The sequence below is a fragment of the Gorilla gorilla genome, chromosome 4 (assembly GCF_029281585.2).
Source record: "Gorilla gorilla gorilla isolate KB3781 chromosome 4, NHGRI_mGorGor1-v2.1_pri, whole genome shotgun sequence".
Classification (NCBI taxonomy): domain Eukaryota; kingdom Metazoa; phylum Chordata; class Mammalia; order Primates; family Hominidae; genus Gorilla; species Gorilla gorilla.
In genome coordinates this window covers 52,595,941-52,614,364 of record NC_073228.2, presented here as the reverse complement: position 1 = coordinate 52,614,364, position 18,424 = coordinate 52,595,941, and the positions used below count along the sequence as shown (strand labels likewise).

General features: G+C 38.6%; 2 protein-coding genes across 3 annotated transcripts in view; one reads left to right on the top strand and one right to left on the bottom strand.

Moving 5' to 3' along the window:
- Positions 1-3,579, bottom strand: part of IKZF3 (IKAROS family zinc finger 3) — a 103,573-nt gene extending 99,994 nt beyond the window's left edge. Inside the window, exon 1 of the mRNA XM_019028590.3 lies at positions 3,406-3,579. Coding sequence (XP_018884135.1) covers positions 3,406-3,412 — 7 coding nt within the window. The 5' untranslated portion in view covers positions 3,413-3,579. The remainder of the gene's footprint in view (positions 1-3,405) is intronic.
- A 2,593-nt stretch (positions 3,580-6,172) lies between these two features.
- ZPBP2 (zona pellucida binding protein 2) lies at positions 6,173-16,470 on the top strand. 2 transcript variants are annotated; one of them, XM_004041734.3, is made up of 8 exons: positions 6,173-7,703; positions 7,851-7,916; positions 10,030-10,155; positions 10,800-10,961; positions 11,608-11,826; positions 12,382-12,464; positions 14,594-14,774; positions 16,003-16,470. In XM_004041734.3, the coding sequence occupies exons 1-8, from the start codon at positions 7,655-7,657 to the stop codon at positions 16,134-16,136; spliced, it is 1,020 nt and encodes a 339-aa protein (XP_004041782.2). In that variant the 5' UTR covers positions 6,173-7,654; the 3' UTR covers positions 16,137-16,470. The 2 variants fall into 2 exon arrangements, with proteins under 2 accessions (XP_004041782.2, XP_018881716.2); XM_019026171.4 differs by lacking the exon at positions 16,003-16,470 and having other exon boundaries at positions 12,382-12,478.
- Positions 16,471-18,424: the final 1,954 nt, after the last annotated feature.

Genomic DNA, 18,424 nt, shown 5'->3' with positions numbered 1-18,424 from the left:
AGACACTGATGACCCCCAAATGGGGAAGGGTGGGATGAGGGCAAGGGTTGAAAAACTACCTATAGGATACTATGCTCATTATTTGGGTGACAGGATCAATAGAAGCCCAAACCTCAGCATCACATAATATACTTATGTAAGAAACCTGCACATGTACCCTCTAAATCTAATTTTGTTAAAATTGGCTTTAAGTGACAGTCTAGCAAAAAATATCCAATAACATTTTTGTTTTCCAAGCTTTCTTTTTCAATTATACAGTTTAAGTGCTTAAAAAATTACTGAGTTTTATCAAAGAATTACTAGCCCCAATCTCCTACTTTAAAAATTTATTTAAATAAAATGCATCACAATAAACATAATAAAAAGTACTTTTTCAGCACTATTTTAATTGAATGCAACAAATTCTGAGGGCCTTCTATGAACCAGAAACTGTCCTTGGCATTCAGTGTACAAAAACAAGACACAGTCTCTGTTCTCCAGAAGCTTAAAGACCAGAGGGGGAATAAACACCTACATCAATAAATAATTTCAACACAATGTGGTAGAAGTATACACAGAAAGGAGAGGCCCTTAGCTGAGGTGAAGGAACATGAGAGACTGGGTAGGGGTGATCACCAGAAGCACTAGGAGGAGGTCATCAGAAGAAGGTCATCGGAGAGTCTTCATGGCGATGATGCCTGAGCAGAGTCTTGAAAGATGAGTAGGCATAAGCAAGTAGAGAATGGGTGAACATAATAGCAAAGACATGGAAGCATGAAATAGCATACTGGATTAAAGGAAGTACAAACAGAAATTTTGAAAAATTATGTTCTACCAGGACGCCATGGCCTTTCTGTGGCTTTTGTTTCTTAAAACCTTCGCATTTCATCCTCCATACGCTCACAACGGAGGGCAAACAGATTCCATCATCTACAGGCTTTATCTCTGTTAATCTCAGCCATCCAGAACATGGAAAGGGACCTGAAACAAAACACTACTACCACAAAATCTATGTGGTAAGAAATATAAGCTGACATCAAGAAGGAGACAAAAATTGTACAATATCCTAGGTATGTTTGGTGTAGGGGCATTCAGCTCAAAACCCCTGTGAGAATATATTATGGAATAATACATGATCTGATGGTGAGAACAGTAACTCAGAGCTGCCGAGATAAACTTATCTCTTATGTACCTTGCTTATAAAGCAGGGAGCTGTGTAATAAATATACTTAGAAAAATCTTTACTCAATATTGTTAAAAATAAAAATGTTTTACATTAAATAAGAAGTCTGCCATTACCTGTGAAATTCATGTTTGTGAACCACCTCATTTCCCGACCATAACAGACAGAAGAGATGTTATAGTACCAATAATAAAATTTAGTGATTCATAAACAGTCTTTGGGTAGAAAATATTTAAGGTCACAGATTGTAAGAAAATTAAAAAGTTATAGCTTCTGATTTAGTATATTCATTAAATCTTCATTTCTACAAGATTTCTATTTCAAAAGCTTATTCATCTGACATCTTCATACATAGAAAGTCTCAATAAATTAATTAAAAGATAAATGAATTTGTTAAATGACTTTATATGCTGAAGGAATGATATACAGTATTGCATTGTACAATAAACTGTTATGAATCAATGTGACCCCCAAATTGGGCAGAAAATAAAGGTATTCCATGAAGTATTCTACTTTCTTACATTGCCAAGAGAGGTATACACTATAGACCAAATCTCTAATCTAGATTGAGATCAAAACCACAAGATGATATAAAAATTTTTTAAATATCAAAAACATCGGCCAGATTAGTCTATTTTGGGTAGCTATAATGAACTAGATATTTTACCACATCAAATACTCTGACATTAAAATAGCTAAATCCATATAATTAACCTCTTTTTAAAATTTAAATGTTAAAGTTTTTTCATTAAGCATAATCTATACTATCTATCTCCATGGACCTATAGATTTAATCTAATCATGTAAACACAACTTTAAAAAATTATTGATCTATATTCTCTTTCCATTTATAGTCTACACATCCTAAATTAAATTCTACACAAGTTTTCATTCTTTTCTTCTTAAGGGAGTCTTCACCCAGGCTTATTAAACATCTGTGTTAGTACACCAATAACCTAAGATATGCTATTTAGTTTCTTTATTGCACATTAAATAAATGAATTTGGAAGTATTAACATTTATAGAGAAATACTCCAGTTTCTATGGATTTACATGATTCTGTACATTATCCCTGATACGTGGTATGGTTAAGGCTAGGAAAAATAGTGTTGGAGTACTGATCTATAATTTCATAAAAACAAATTAATCATTTGTAATAATTAAAGCATATGAGGTTTTCAAAAATTATTTTTCCCATAGTATACAACAGCCCGACTTTTTTTCCTTGTTATTGGCCAATAAAACCTTTGTTAAAAATTACACTTCAATAAACCATTATTTAAATGTTAAAAATGCAAAATTTTTAAAGTTTTCAAGCCCTAATTTAAAAAATTAAAAGCATAAAGTTTTTGATATTTTAACAACTTCATATACTCTAGAAATAAAGCTGCCAAAGATCAGTTCATTGTTAATTAGAGATCCTTCCATTATTATGAAGAAAATACCCACGATCTTCATATTTATCAAAGTAACATTTTAGTTAGGTGTCAATATCTCATTTTTAATAGAATGAAATTCTGAATTTCTTAATCCCACCATCCCCCCCGAGTTGAAATGCATTTGCCATTTTCAAGGTTTTAGAAACACTTGTTGAAAAGACCATTGAAGAGTTTACAGTAGCAGTGTGAAATTTTAGGTATCCCAAGGAAGTACAGAATGAAAAATGTTTGAGAAGCAAGGATAGTGTTACGACTTTCAAAATTAATTCATATGAAACTCCTAATGTGAACCTGATTTTTGCGTTGGGTAAAGAAGACTCATTAGAAGATCGAGTTCCAAGGGAACTGCAAATGCCAACCGCTTTAAAATGTACCTTTCCCATATGACACCATTTACCCTTGGAAGAAAACAAGTTACTCAGATTAGTCTAATTCCAATAAACACTGAGGCCATGAAGGAAAAAATATCCAAAAGGGTTGATTATTCCACCCCCAGATTTGCAGCCATTTCAGGGACACCCCTTAAGTGCTCTTCCTCTGCAGATGTAGGGTAGACCCCCCATGTCTGACAACTCTTTAGAAATAAAATTGCGAAGAAGTTATCACTTTCCAAAGGGTGGGGGAAGGACAAGTGAGAGACGTTAAGAGAACCGACGCGCTTTGTCCTCTGAACTACCTCATGTTTACTTTTGACAAAAGAAGTAAATAGAAACAAAACTGAGATTCAGAAGAAACTCTTCCTACTGCTTGCACAGGTTAAGTTTCTCAAAGACCCCGGAGAAAAGAAGCGGGCTGGAGGCTCACCTTCCATGTCGCTGCCGGGCCGGGCTGGAGCTGCTGCTGTGGCTACCCGGCCTCTCCACGTGCTCCTGCCGTCGCCTGGACTCAGCGCGCAGCTGGCGGGAGATTCCCGGCGCGGGGAGTCCCCGGGATCCGGCAGCCGCGTCGGCGCAGACTGAAAAGGGCAGGAGCCGGCGACCTGCCGGTGCGCGGGGTTACAGCGGCGCTGGCTGGCGGCGGCTTTAAAGGACTCTGGCTGCGGAGTGCCGCGGGTTCCGCGCCTCCAGCCCCCTTTCGAATGTCAAACCCAAGGAACCCCGACAGGATGGAAATGTCGCATCACTAAATTGTCTCAAAATGTCTATTTTAGAAGGATAATGGATGAGAAAAGTAACATCACACGGAGGGTTGGGGGTCAGCCTTGCTTTCTTGGCAAGCTGAAGTTCAAAGACGTTTATCTTAAATTGAGGAAGATCTGGAACTTTTTGTCTAGATTCAGTGATAACAGCCGTGGAAAGTATCAATGAGAACCCCCTTCTTTCAAAGTATTTTTTTTTTTTCCTTCCTCACTTTTTCATTTCACATGGTAAAAGTTTTTGGTCCAAGTTTTCAGAAAGACAGTTGGAAAGGATTTTGGCACTTCTATCAATTCAACTTTTTAATTTTTGGAAGCAATTATCTCACTTTTGTTTTCCCTCTGGGAACTGCTTGATTTATTTGCCACCACTCACACAATACTACCCACCCTATATAAATAGAGGGAGTGTTTTATAGAGTGTGTTTATTTTCTCCCAGCCTGCCTTCTTCTAAATATACACCTTACAAAAATACATATATGATGTACCAGAAAATTAAGCAAAGAAAGTAGAGCTAAGGGTGGAAGGTGGGGGCAGTAAGATTGTAAAATTAACTTAAAGATGTTAGTATACAGATATGTATCAGTCAACATCTTCTCCCAACACCCTCCCTACTGTCCAGAGGTAAAGCACACATTTGACTGCAGAGAGAGGAAAGGGGAAGTGACCACAAAACTGTTTTTCAAAGCAGAACTTTTCTTCACATTGAGGTCTAAGGGACATTGTTCAGGTAAGCCCTTCTAAAGATATCCAGCGTGTGGGACAATATACGAATGAGTCTCAAAAGGCCACTGTCACCGCTATTAGAAAATTATATTAGTGCATACAAATATATTTCAGACTTAAGGCTGAGGGTTTGTGCATTAGCTGTCCATATCAGAAGAAACCCACACTTACAAGTTAAAGTATACATGCTGTAATTTTATGAATTGTAGCTTTAAACAATAGTATGTCGTTGGTATAGGCAGTCTATGTGATGTGTGTATATATATTCAAGTGGGTGAAAAACTACACTGGCTTTAAGCACCACAGTAGCATCTCTATAACTGTATGAGTTGGGAGTTCTGCAGGATGTCAATTTTGGAGAAATACTCTAAACACTAGGTCTAATTTTAGTACTGAAAGGGGAAATTTGTTGTTTGTTAGTTTCTAAAAGCAAAAATAGCACATCAAAAGTAGCAGAAGAGGAACTGTAAAATTTCACAGGGATGGTATGAGGATGAAAAGTTATTTGGTTATGAAAAAGTTGTAGGCCAGGCGCAGTGGCTCACGCCTGTAATCCCAGCACTTTGGGAGGCCAAGGCAGGTGGATCACGAGGTTAGGAGTTCGAGACCAGCCTGGCCAACATGGCAAAATACTGTCTCTACTAAAAATACAAAAATTAGCTGGGCGTGGTGGCGCATGCCTCTAATCCTAGCTACTCAGGAGGCTGAGGCAGGAGAATCGCTTGAACCCAGCAGGCAGAGGTTGCAGTGAGCCGAGATCTTGCCACTGAACTCCAGCCTGGGCAACAGAGTGAGACTTCGTCTCAAAAAAAAAAAAAAAAAAAAAAAGTTGTAAGGAAACTTTATGATTTTCCATTACAATGTTCTTCTGTATATTTGACAGTGGAACGTGTTAGTACTCTGTAAATAGTTAAATACTGAGTATTTCAGACTCCCGAGAGTGATACCTAAGGGGATTAAAAGTGAATTGGTAAAATAACTTATGTAGCTACTCCACCTTCAAGGAGATGCAGCATAAATCCCCACTCTTTAAGTGTGGGTGCACAAAGTGACTTCCTTCCGAAGAGTATAGTATGAAAGCAGGGGAATAAGTTGACAGTGGAGAAACCTGACAAACAGTACCTCAGCCAGCAGACCAAGGTTAACATCAAGTGATAAGGCATGTTGATAGTATGTCCCCTTGATATGATGTGATGAGAATGTCATTTTATCTCTGTAATCTTCCTCCTAAGAATCCATAATTCTAGTCTAATATGGAGAAAGACACCAAATTCCAGTAGAGAGGCATTCTACAAAATACCTCACCAATTAAAGCCAGGTCAAGACCTTCAAACACAAGAAAAGTCTGACACAGCCAAGGGGAATCTAAGGAGATACGATGACGATAGGTAATGTGGGATCCCGCATGAGATCCTGGAGCAAAAAAACAAACGAGGTAGGGAGGACATTGAGTAAAAAACTAAGGAAATCTGAATAAAGTTTGGACTTCAGTTAATAGTAATATATCAATATCCGTTCATTAATTCTAAGAAATGTACCATACCAATGTAAGATGTCAATAACAGGGAAAATCGGGAGGGAGCATGTAAAAACTCTCTGTACTGTTTTTGCAATTTTTCTGCAAATCTAAAACTCTTCTAAAATAAAAAGTTTATATAAAAAGAGTGGATGGGTACTTTTGACAACTATTACTCATTTGGTTAAGTCTCCTCTCATAGGATTTAGTTTATGACACAGGATTTACAAGTATCAATTACTTACAGTAACCAAGAAGTCAATAAAACACACTGTGGATATATAATATACTTTGACTAAAACTGGAATGAAGAACTTGTAGGGAATCAAAGATAATGCCTAAATCTGTCTTCATTATCATCACCTTAAGAAGAGAACAGTTGAGACCAGACCACGTATTCAGACATGGTAACTGAAAATGGGTGGATCTGACTCACTGAGTCACATTTCATGGCTTATGCTACATAGGTAAAATTAACAGTGACTAAAAATGAAATTACTGACAAAGGTTGCTCCTGGACCATATGAGAGAGTCCAAGTACTGACTCGGCTCAAAGGAAATAAAACCGAAAACTCTTGATCTCACCCAAAATAACCATTCTGCACCCTGTCTGAACCTTGGGCTCTCTCTACTAACCAGCCTACTCAAAACCACTACTGAGAGTGGTGTCCCGCTGCTAAGAAACAGACAACACACAGGGCCTTTCGGGCCACCAAACTAGTAGCCAAGAAGGAACCATCAAAGACGCGGGCATGATCCCCTTTGGAGCTCCCCGATCTTGACTAATCATCCATCCCTACAGAAAAGGCCAATCGGGCTCCATCCCTACAGAAAAGGCCAATGGGCCTTACAATTGGGCCCATTTTTAAAGCAAGGTCACTTCATCAACCTAGATACGTTTGCACTGGGGGAGGTCTCTCACATCGCCTCATACTTGAAGTGAAAATGAAGATTCAACGTTCCTCTCAGTGGGAAGGCCCGGAAGTGCCTTCTTGGCTCAGTAGTGGCTCTTCTGGGTCTTGGTCTTGCTGGTAAAGAATGCAATTAGGTAAAAATCGCGTGTCAGTTTGAAAGAGATTCGACACCCAGTTTCAGCGTTCATGAGAAGAAAGGCGTAGGAAATCCCCACGCGGGCCTCTCTGCTTCACGTGAGGAGGAAATTGTCACAAGTCTCTGCCTTCCTCAGGTCCCCTTCCTAGGGGATTCCTCATCGCATCCCCTAGCCGCCCTACCCCACCACGGTCCTTGGGACCCGCGGTGTTCTCTCCTTGATCCCTTCGGCCCCTAGACTGGGGAATCCCCGGAACGCGACACCGTGGCTTCTTTTCCTTTATTCTCTTCCTGCCTTCCGCTCCGCTCAGAGAGCAAGGGGCCAGGAGCGCGGGAAAATGGCGCCGGAGGCGAGGCGCGAAGAGTTCGCATGCCTGCTGCCGCGTGGGCGCGAGAGGATCTGGCGGTCGCCTGCAGCGCCGTCGCCCCGCCCCCGCGCGCGAGAATCGAAGCACGCACGCGTTCTCCTGCGCGTCCGCTCCCGCCGTTGCGACGGACGGGTAGGGGAGGCGACTCCGGAGTTCTGCTCCGCACTGTGGAGGAGGTGTGGAGGTGTTGGGCCAGGGCTGAGGTAGGAGGGAGTCTGTCCCTCGACGCCTCCTGCGACGCCAGCCCCTGAGCCGTGATGCGAACGTGCGTCCTACTCTCCGCGGTGCTCTGGTGCCTCACAGCAGGTGGGGCTCCCTCCGCCCGGTCCCCAGGCCTCTCCCTCTGCCCGAGCTTCCCGGTCCTGCCTCCTTCGCCTCGCCCTGCCCTGCCCTGCCCGACTCTGAACCCTGCTCCTCTTCTAACTAAAAGTCAGTGTTTTATTTCCTCCGCAGTCCAATGCCCGCGTTCTACCTTATTCAATGCGAAAGGCTTCATTTATGGCAAGACAGGACGGCCAGGTAATAAGGCCCTCTGCACACGCGGACCCATTGGAGGGGCCGGAACTGCGAAGCTCTTCCCGGAAGAGCTTCCTGGAGAGAAGGGGAACGAGCCAGCGTTTATTGAGCATCTATTATACTAAGCATCTGCTTGGCAGTTCACGACGGTCGCATTTTTTCATCCTTACAGCGATCCCTATTGTGTCGCCTTGCTTTAAAGCCTTACAGCTCACAAAGGGCTGGGATTTATTCCAGATCTCTCTCTCAGATGCCATCTCACTTCCAGGTGTCTCTGCTGCTTTGCAACGCAGGAAACCCATGCAAAGGAGTGATTTCCAAGGCCTTCTGTTTGGAATATCTTTAATCCTCCCCTTATTAACTGGAAAAACTCCCACGCATCCTTCAGGGCTCAGCTCAAATGTCCTTTATCTCTGCAGTGAAACTTTCCCAAGGAAAATTAGTTACACAGCTAATTTTAGATAAATTGAGCCAGTTGATAGAATTTGTCATGTTTAGACTCCTTCTGTGTTTGGGTTCTCTCCCCGACCCCCAACCAAATTGTAGGGTGTTGTCTTTATGTGCTCAGAGCCTGGCATTCAGTAGGCTTTAAAATTAATATCTTTCTGGGTTGCAGTGATTCCAAGCATACCATCTTTCTGTCCACCAAAGCAGAAACAAGAAGTAATCACACATCTTCCTAATATGCCCAGATAGGCTTAATTATTGTTTCCAGTGGAGAAAATTTACAGTTAAACATCAGGTTTCCCTTAGGGTGATCATGATCATCTATCTTTCTTTCTTTCTTTCCTTCCTTCCTTCCTTTCTTTTTTTTTTTTTTTTTTTTCTTTTTTTGACAGTCTCACTCTGTCGCCCAGGCTGGAGTGCAATGGCACAATCTTGGCTCCCTGGAACCTCCGCCTCCTGGGTTCGAGAGATTCTCCTGCCTCAGCCTCCCTAGTGGCTGGGATTACAGGCGTGCGCCACCACGCCTGGCTAATTTCTGTATTTTTAGTAGAGACAGGGTTTCACCATGTTGGCCAGGCTGGTCTCGAACTTCTGACCTCAGGTGATCCGCACGTCTTAGCCTCCCAAAGTGCTGGGATTACAGGCATGAGCCACAGCACCAAACAATCTTTTTTTTTTTTTTTTTTTTTTTTTTTTTTTTTTTTTAAAGACAGCATCTCACTCCGTTGCCCAGGCTGGAGTGCAGTGGTGTGATCTCGGCTCGCTGCAACCTCCGCCTCCTGGATTCAAGCAATTCTTCTGCCTCAGCCTCCCAAGTGGCTGGGATTACAGGGGCCCACCACCATGCCTGGCAAATTTTTTTGTATTTTTAGTAGAGATGGGGTTTCACCATGTTGGTCAGGCTGGTATTGAACTCCTGAGCTAGGTGACCCACCCACCTCGGCCTCCCAAAGTGCTGGGATTACGGGCATGAGCCACCGCTCCCAGCTGATCATCTTTAGAATAGTTTTGCAGAAGTCTTTTTCTGAACTTTCTTTGAGAGGGAGTCTTGCTCTGTTGCCCAGGTGGGAGTGCAGTGGTGCAGTCTCGGCTCACTGCAGCCTCTGCCTCCCGGGTTCAAGCAAGTCTCCTCCCTCAGCCTCCCGGGTAGCTGGGATTATAGGCCCACATTACCACGCCAAGCTAAGTTTTGTATTTTTAGTAGAGAGGGGGTTTTGCCGTTTTCTTCAGGCTGGTCTCAAACTCCTGGACTCAAGCGATCCGCTCCCTCGGCCTTCCAAAATGCTGGGATTACAGGCGTGAGCCACCGTGCCCAGGCCTTTTCTGAACTTTTAATTGCTTCCACCAACCCTCCAAAAAATTATGATTTGAGTGAGTTCTGAATCTGTACATTAAAATGAACTTTAAATATATCATGTGTATTTTTATAAACAAAAGTGTAATATGGAAAAATATCATGACTCGTGACTAACAGTGTAGAGTTTTAAAAAACTTACTATGAGAAGCAAAAAGGACTTCAGACGAGCGTTCTAAATGTTATATATTGATTTTTAAAATAGTGAAATCCAACAAGAACTAATTCGTGTCTTCAGCACAAAATGGTAGGAGTATATTTCTTAATTTAATTTTGCTATATAATGTAGTTATACATTATTTTATTTCATCACAGACAAAATATATGTAAAGTTACATCAAAATAGTCCAGTCTTTATCTGTATGGATTTTAAGCTTTCTAAAAAAGAAATAGTGGACCCCACCTACTTATGGATTGGGCCTAATGAAAAGACGTTAACAGGTAAATTTGATTTTAATATGTACTTTTTTAATGATGTGAACATATTTTTAGAAAATCACTGTTACTTATTAGAAAGAACAAATTGAAATTTAATTTTAATGGCAGTTTCTCTTGCTCCCTACTTAGAAAAATCATGTTATATTTTGGCCACTTCCTTATTTTCTCCTTATGCAAAAACTGAAGCAGTAATTTTTGTGCCCTGCTTCTCAGAGCTGTATTAATTCAAAGGTCTTTATAAAACCTAAAATTTATCATTGTAGTACCAGTAATAGGAGATGAAATAACTAATATATAATTTTTCATCATGTTAGAGTGCCTTGGAACATAAGTATTATTAATTAGTTTCTTGTCTGAAGAAATTGTATAGTACTACAGAGCAGTGCAATCTCTTTTTCTGAATTACTGGGATGAACCAATTGAAACTAGATGCCAAGAAACAAAGAAAACCAAAATATATTTCAAAAGTGTACTTATCTCATGTAGTCTTCCACAGAGTAATATGACAGAATTAAGATTTTGTGGGATCCTTAAAGTTGAGATAGTTCATTAATTTTTAAAATTTTTGTATCTATTTGTAACTCCAAGTGTACTAAATAATGCTTGATATGTTATATGTTAAATAAGTAATTTACTATTCTGTTTAGGAAATAATAGAATAAATATAACTGAAACTGGACAGCTGATGGTGAAAGATTTTTTGGAGCCTTTGTCTGGACTTTACACATGTACTCTTTCTTATAAGACTGTTAAAGCAGAAACTCAAGAAGAAAAAACAGTCAAAAAGAGATATGACTTTATGGTCTTTGGTAAGAATTTAGGCACATTTTAACTTATACATTTAGTTTGGATCGTAATTAAGTGTATGGTTTCTTCATTTAATGAAAATGAGTCTGTAATAGGTGACTGTCACCAATTATGACTTACAAAATATTTTGGGATGTATTTGACTAAGCAAACTCTTAAGTTGACATCAAGATAGTTTATCCTAAATAATCTTCTTTCAGCTCCCTACTTGCCTCTATCTAGATATGCAAGCACATCTACTTTATCACAATTTAGCAGGTAATTTAAAAACTGATTTTTAATTCTATAAAAGCAAGTTAATGATCCTTTCACTGGGTTGTGCTGACAGCAATGACAATTTCTGTGAATTAAGGCCCTCCCCAAAAAGTCTTTCTTTTTCTTGATACTGTTATCTGTATAGCCAACCCACAGAAGCCATTTCTCTTGTTGTACCAAGTAGATAATGTATCAGATGAAAATAACATTTTTCATTAAAGTTAATAGTTTTATGTATTTTTGTGAGGACTAACTGATAAAACGTTATGTTTCTATGCTGACTGCAAGATTGATGGGATTTAGTATTACATAGTATTTGAAAACTGTTTGGTAGAGGAAATTAATGCTAGGTACGATTGTTTTCACTCTCATCTTTCTTTTTTTTTTTTAAAGCCTATCGGGAACCTGATTATTCATATCAGATGGCTGTACGTTTTACCACAAGGTCTTGTATAGGGAGATACAATGATGTATTCTTTAGAGTGCTGAAGAAACTCTTGGATAGTCTAATTTCTGATTTGTCATGCCATGTCATAGAGCCGTCATATAAATGCCATTCTGTTGAAATTCCAGAACATGGCCTCATACATGAGCTATTTATAGCATTTCAAGGTAAAATTTTTAAAATTTCTTTAATTTTGAATTTAGTCCTGAACCATAATAGATTACAAAATTACCATATTAATATAAGATATTTTAAAAGTAATAGGTCTTACATGTTTGTTAAGCACTAAAGTATATAGTTGACCTTAGCCTGTTTATGGTTTTAAAACTTAACACACTAATTAATTACTTTCAAATATGACATATTGTTGCTTCTTAAAAATCAATATTTTATTAATACAGCCTTTATGCAGCTAATATTTCACTTATAACTTCTTACAGAATTTTAAATTGTATTTTTGAAAACTTAGTAAAAGTGAATAATCAAACCAAATTTATTTCTATTCATTTTAAAGCCTTGTAGTTACTTACATTAGCCCCCAGATGGAGTGAAACCATCAAGTATAAATTATTCAAATTGTGCACCTTGTTTTATTACTAGGATTAGATAGCTGGACTAAACACGTGCCTGCATGCACATGGAGTTCAGCACTTGGACCTTTATTGAAATGTTTGGAACTTTTCAGAATCCCTTTGTGAGTCTATCATTTTTATTCTCTTCAGTTAATCCTTTTGCGCCAGGGTGGAAAGGTGCTTGCAATGGATCTGTTGACTGTGAAGATACCACTAATCATAATATCCTCCAGGTGAGAATTTCATGGTAAGGAAGAAGTATTTGTCTTTTTCTTTTTTTAGAGACAGGGTGTCACCCAGGCTGGAGTGCAGTGGTGCGACCATAGCTCACTGCAGCCTCAAACTCCTGGGCTCAAGTGATCTTCCTGCCTCAGCCAAGGAGGAAGTATTTGAAAATCAATAAAGCTATTTAAAACATTTTTGTAAATACTTCGTTATATTGAAACGTTTCTTTAAAAACCTATTTCTCCATCTTGTGAATATTTATCAATAATAAAATCATTTCTAAGGAGGAAAAATTATTTTTTAAAAAACGAATATAAAGTATTAATAATACTGATTTTTAAAGTATTATTGATTTTTGGTTTCAGTTTTTTAAACTGAGATTATGAGATTCTTAGTTATTTCAAGATGTGATTTTTTTTTCTTTCTCAAAAGAGAGCTGGAGTATCAAGATGTGTTATTTTGGAGTAGCACATCTGTAATATTAGATAGTTCCCAAGGTTAGTATTATGTATTTTATCTATGACAGAAGGATAGATCCCTGGTCTTTGTTCCCCAAATGATGATTAAATAGTGGCTTAAAGAACAACTTCACACACATGTCACCCTATGTTAAGCCAATGGTGCTTCCAAAATTATATCTATATTGGTCATACTAGTTGCTCTCCCCTCTACCATCCTCAGAGGCAAAGGACATAGTCTTAAAAATCCCTTCACTCTCTGGTCTAGTTCCTGAGCTCATGTCCTTAATTGTTATTGTGCATGGCTTATGAGAAGCACTTAGTTAAAATTAGTTATTATTAAATTCTGTGCTCAAAAACCCAAAATTTACATCATCGGTTTATAATGCTGATTAAAGAAAAGTCTTTTTTTTTTTTTTTTTTTTTTGAGACGGAGTCTTGCTCTGTTGCCCAGGCTGGAGTGCAGTGGTGGCCATCTCAGCTCACTGCAACCTCCACCTCCCAGGTTCAAGCAATTCTCCTGCCTCAGCCTCCCAAGTAACTGGGACTAAAGGTGCACACCACCACACCCACACCCAGCTAATTTTTTGTGTTTTTATCAGAGACGGGGTTTCACCATGTTGGCTAGGTTGGTCTCAAACTCCTGACCTCAAGTGATCTGCACATATCTGCCTCCCAAAGTGCTGAGATCACAGGTGTGAGCCACCACGCCCAGCCAAGAAAAGTCTTGCTTTCCATTTTGCTTGGCTCTTTTTCTTTGATGATCATGGAAATTAGATATAATGAACGCCCAATTATCTACATATGGGATAGACATTGCAAATAATTCAAAACAAGTTTTTTAATCTTATTTTTTCTTTTCATTTTATTTTGTTTTGTTTTTGAGATGGAGTCTCATTCTGTCACCCAGGCTGCTGTGCAATCTCAGCTCACTGCAACCTCTGCCTCTGGATTCAAGTGATTCTTGTGCCTCAGCTTCCCGAGTAGCTGGGATTACAGGTGCCTGCCACTACCCCTGGCTAAGTTTTGTATTTTTTAATAGAGACGAGGTTTCACCATGTTGGCCAGGCTAGTCTCGAACTCGTGGCCTCAAGTGATCCGCCCACCTCTGCCTCCCAAAGTGCTGGGATCACAGGCGTGAGCCACCACGCCCAGCCTAATCTTAATTTTAATTTTTATTTATTTATTTTTTCTGAGACGGAGTCTCGCTCTGTCACCAGGCTGGAGTGCAGTGGCACGATCTCGGCTCACTGCAACCTCCGCCTCCAAGGTTCAAGCGATTCTCCTGCCTCAGCCTCCTGAGTAGCTGGGACTACAGGCACATGCCACCACACCCAGCTAATTTTTGTATTTTTAATAGAGACGGAGTTTCACCATGTTGGCCAGGATGGTCTCGAACTCTTGACCTCACGATCTGCCCGCCTTGGCCTCCCAAAGTGCTGGGTTTACAGGCATGAGCCACCGCTCCCAGCCAATTTTTCTTAACCATTGCACATATTAATTGACAACAGTTCATAAGGTCAAAGCTAGACTAATTTTGGTGTTAACACACACCTTTTCAGGAATTTATCTACGTTAAGTATGGCATGCTTACAGTACATTATTGCCTGTGATACTGGAGGATAAATTTGGTTCATGGTTTAGTAATTGTACCTTTCTCTGGTATTTTTCAACCTTAGGCAAGAGATCGAATAGAAGAATTTTTTCGGAGCCAAGCATATATTTTCTACCATAACTTTAATAAAACTCTACCAGCAATGCATTTTGTGGACCACAGTTTGCAAGTAGTACGTCTGGATAGCTGTCGACCAGGCTTTGGAAAAAATGAACGTCTACACAGTAATTGCGCTAGCTGTTGTGGTAACTATAAAATATAAATATCTAAATATTTAGGTTATAGAGTCAGAAGAATATATAAGTAATTCACTTGGCATAACTGAATAGAATCTTTACAGTGATTCTCTTACCAAAAAAAATATATATTTACCTAAAGGGAAGTAAAAATTCAAAGCCCCAATTTTTTTTTTTGTTTTTTTTTGAGATAGAGTCTCACTCTTTCACCCATGCTGGAGTGCAGTGGCATCATCTGAGCTCACCACAACCTTCGTCTCCAGGGTTCAAGTGATTCTTCTGCCTCAGCCTCCCCAGTAGCTACCACAGCTGGCTAATTTTTGTAAAAAGTAGAGACAGAGTTTCACCATGTTGGCCAGGCTGGTCTCGATTGAACTCCTGACCTCAAAGGATCCGTCCGCCTTGGTTTCCGAAAGTGCTGGGATTATAGGTGTGGGCTACCATGCTTGGCCCCTTTTTTTTTTTTTTTTTTTTTTTTGAGATGGAGTCTGGCTCTGTCACTCAGGCTGCAGTGCAGTGTGGCGCAGTCTCAGTTTACGGCAGCTCTGCCTCCCAAGCTCAAACCATCCTTCAACCTCAGCCTCCTGAGTAGCCAGGATTACAGGTGTGCAGTCTGTAATTTTTGTATTTTTACTGACTAATTTTTGTATTTTTAGTAGAGACAGAGTTTCGCCCTGTTGCCCAGACTGGTCTTGGAATTCCTGGGCTCAAGCAATCTGCCCGCCTTGGCCTCCCAAAGTGCTGGGATTACAGGCATGAGCCACTGCGCCCAGCCAAAGCCCAAATTTCTAAATATGGTTATTTTAATGTATATTAACTCTTCTTGATGTACTCTCTTGTATTAAAACATTTCTATAATGTTCTGTCTTAAGCTACTGTACAATGAAGGAAAACAGAATGGTCCTACCTGGAAAGCAGAGAACTAGGAAATAGGAACTAGAAAACTAGAAATAGGAACTCATAAATGGGGCACTGCAGAAGATACTGTAAAATGCTGATAGGAGAAAGTGAGAATCCTATTTTTTCTTTTACTATCTTTAAGATCATCAAATTATAAAGTTTGAAACTCACATAATCTTCCACAACTTAAATGGGCTGAACATTACCTGGTATAATACAGGTACTGAAATGGTGTGATATTAAAGGCAGATTTATATTGTTGGTATAGAATACCTCCAAGTAGTAGAGGCATAAAATACCTCTAAATTATAATTACTCCCTGTGTTTTCCTCTGCAGTGGTTTGTAGTCCTGCGACTTTTAGTCCTGATGTTAATGTAACTTGTCAGACCTGCGTTTCCGTCCTTACCTATGGAGCTAAATCTTGCCCACAAACTTCAAACAAAAATCAGCAATATGAAGATCAGAGGTGAAAGCATTGTTACTTACTTGTGGAAGTCGGGGACATAAGATGATTTTCACATCCCAGAGCATCATAGATAGTTCCATTAAGTAAAATCAGTAAGACCAAACCACTGGAAAACATGCATTTTGGAAACTTTAAAATAAATGGTTAACATGGCATTTCTAAGAAGGCATTTAATCCAGTATCTCTAGTGTACAAAGGAAACTTGAAGTTTTAATGGATTATTTTTAATGAAATGTTTTATTGTTTACAAACGGTATGTTGCTGTGTACCTAAGAGTATAGTAAAGTCAAGAAGAGTATCAAAGTATAATAAAATAAAAATTGTATACTCTCCATATATTTATTTGTTTGGAATCACTCTTGTATGATATAAAGGCATGTATATTATCTTTGTATTAGAACCGAAAAAGTTATTTATTTTGGTCCCTATGATTTTATTTTTTAAGATAAATTAATATACTGTATTTTTTAAAGTATAGGTTTAGGTTTACAGAATAATAGAGCAGATAATATATAGAGTTCCATACACCCACCGCACCCTATACCCTCATTCCTCCTTACACAATTTCTCCTATTATTAAGATGGTGCATTAGTGTGGCACATTTGTTACAAATGATGAACCAATATTAATTTATTATTAATTATAGCCCATAGTTCACATTAAGATTCATTGTGTTGTAAGGTTATGTGGGTTTTGACAAATTCATAATGGCATGTGTGCACCATTGCAGTCTCATACAGAATAGTTTCACCACCCTCAAAATCCTCTGTGCTTCACTTATTTATCCCTCCCCCCGTGCCCTGGCAACCACTGATCTTTTTACTGTCTCTACAGTTTTGCCTTTTCCAAAATGTCATGTAGTTGGTTGGAGTTATGCAGTATGTAGACTTTTTAGACTGGCTTCTTTCACTTAGCAATATGCATTTAAGGTTCCTCCATGTCTTTTTGTGACTTGATAGCTCATTTTTTATTGCTGAATAATGTTCATTGTATGGATATAGCATAGTGTGTTTATCCATTCGCCCATTAAAGGAAATCTTGATTGCTTCCAGTTTTTGGTGATTAAAAATAAAGCCGCTATAAACATTTGTGTGCAGGTTTTTGTATGAACATAAGTTTTCAACCCAATTGTGTAAATAACCTAGGAATATGACTGCCGGAGTGTGACTATGTGTAGTTTTATGAGAAACTGCCATACTGTCTCCCAAAGTGGCTTACCGTTTTGCATTCACCAGAAATGAAAAAGTATTCCTGTTATCCTTATCTTTCCCAGCATTTGGTATTGTTAGTTTTTTTTTATTTTGACCATTCTAATAGGTGTATGGTGGTATTTTATTGTTTTAATTTGCAATTCCCTAATGGCATCTGATGTTGAACATCTTTTCATATGGTTATTTGCCATCTGTGTATCTTTTTGGTGAGGTGTCTGTTCATATCCTTTGCCCATTATTTAATTGGGTTCTTAATTCTCTTATTGTTGAATTCTAAGAGTTCTTTGCATATATATATATATATATATATATATATAGTTGTTGTTGTTGTTGTTTTTTGAAACAGAGTCTTGCTCCATCGCCCAGGCTGGACTTCGTATATTTTGGATACAAATTTTTTTTAGTTAATCTTCTGATTTATTTTCTTAGTAATTTTAAAAGACATTAAGTTCATTAACACAATAAATTAAAGACTATATTAATAGATTGCAACATATATGCATGTAATATATATGATAATAAAATTACAAAAGACAAGAAAGAAAGTGAAGCAATGTTGAAGGCAAGGTTCTGTATTTTCCTAGAACTAAGTTTACGTATTAATCTGAAGTAGACTGTGATAGGATAATACGCATATTGCAATCACTGGCACTACCACTTAGAATACAACTCAAAAACAGAAAAACTGAAAATCTACACTGGAAAACATTATTTAACAAAAAAGCCAGTTAAAGATAAAATAAAGAACAACAACAACAACAAAAAGACAGAAGAAATACAGAAAACAATTAGCAAAATGGTAAATTTAAGTACAACCATATCAACAATTGTATTAAATGTTATAGTTCTAATGCAATCAAAAGGCAGAAATTGTCAGACAGACTGAGTAAAAAGAAAAATTCAACCATCACTACCTGCAAAAGAAATGCATCAGATTCAAAGACACTAATAGTCCCAAAGTAAAAATAAAAAATATAGACACTATACAAGCAGTAACCATAATATAGGTGAAGTGAATATATCTATATCAGGCAAAATAGATGTTAAAGCAAGTACTACTCAGCATGAAAGGGGTATTTC

What these genes read in the sequence shown, in the direction of transcription:
- ZPBP2 (XM_004041734.3), top strand. Translation starts at nt 7,655, where the DNA reads ATGCGAACGTGCGTCCTACTCTCCGCGGTGCTCTGGTGCCTCACAGCA. An exon ending in GCTCTGGTGCCTCACAGCAG is followed by an intron (nt 7,704 to 7,850) that starts GTGGGGCTCCCT and finishes TTTCCTCCGCAG; the next exon opens with TCCAATGCCCGCGTTCTACC. An exon ending in GCTATTTATAGCATTTCAAG is followed by an intron (nt 11,827 to 12,381) that starts GTAAAATTTTTA and finishes TATTCTCTTCAG; the next exon opens with TTAATCCTTTTGCGCCAGGG.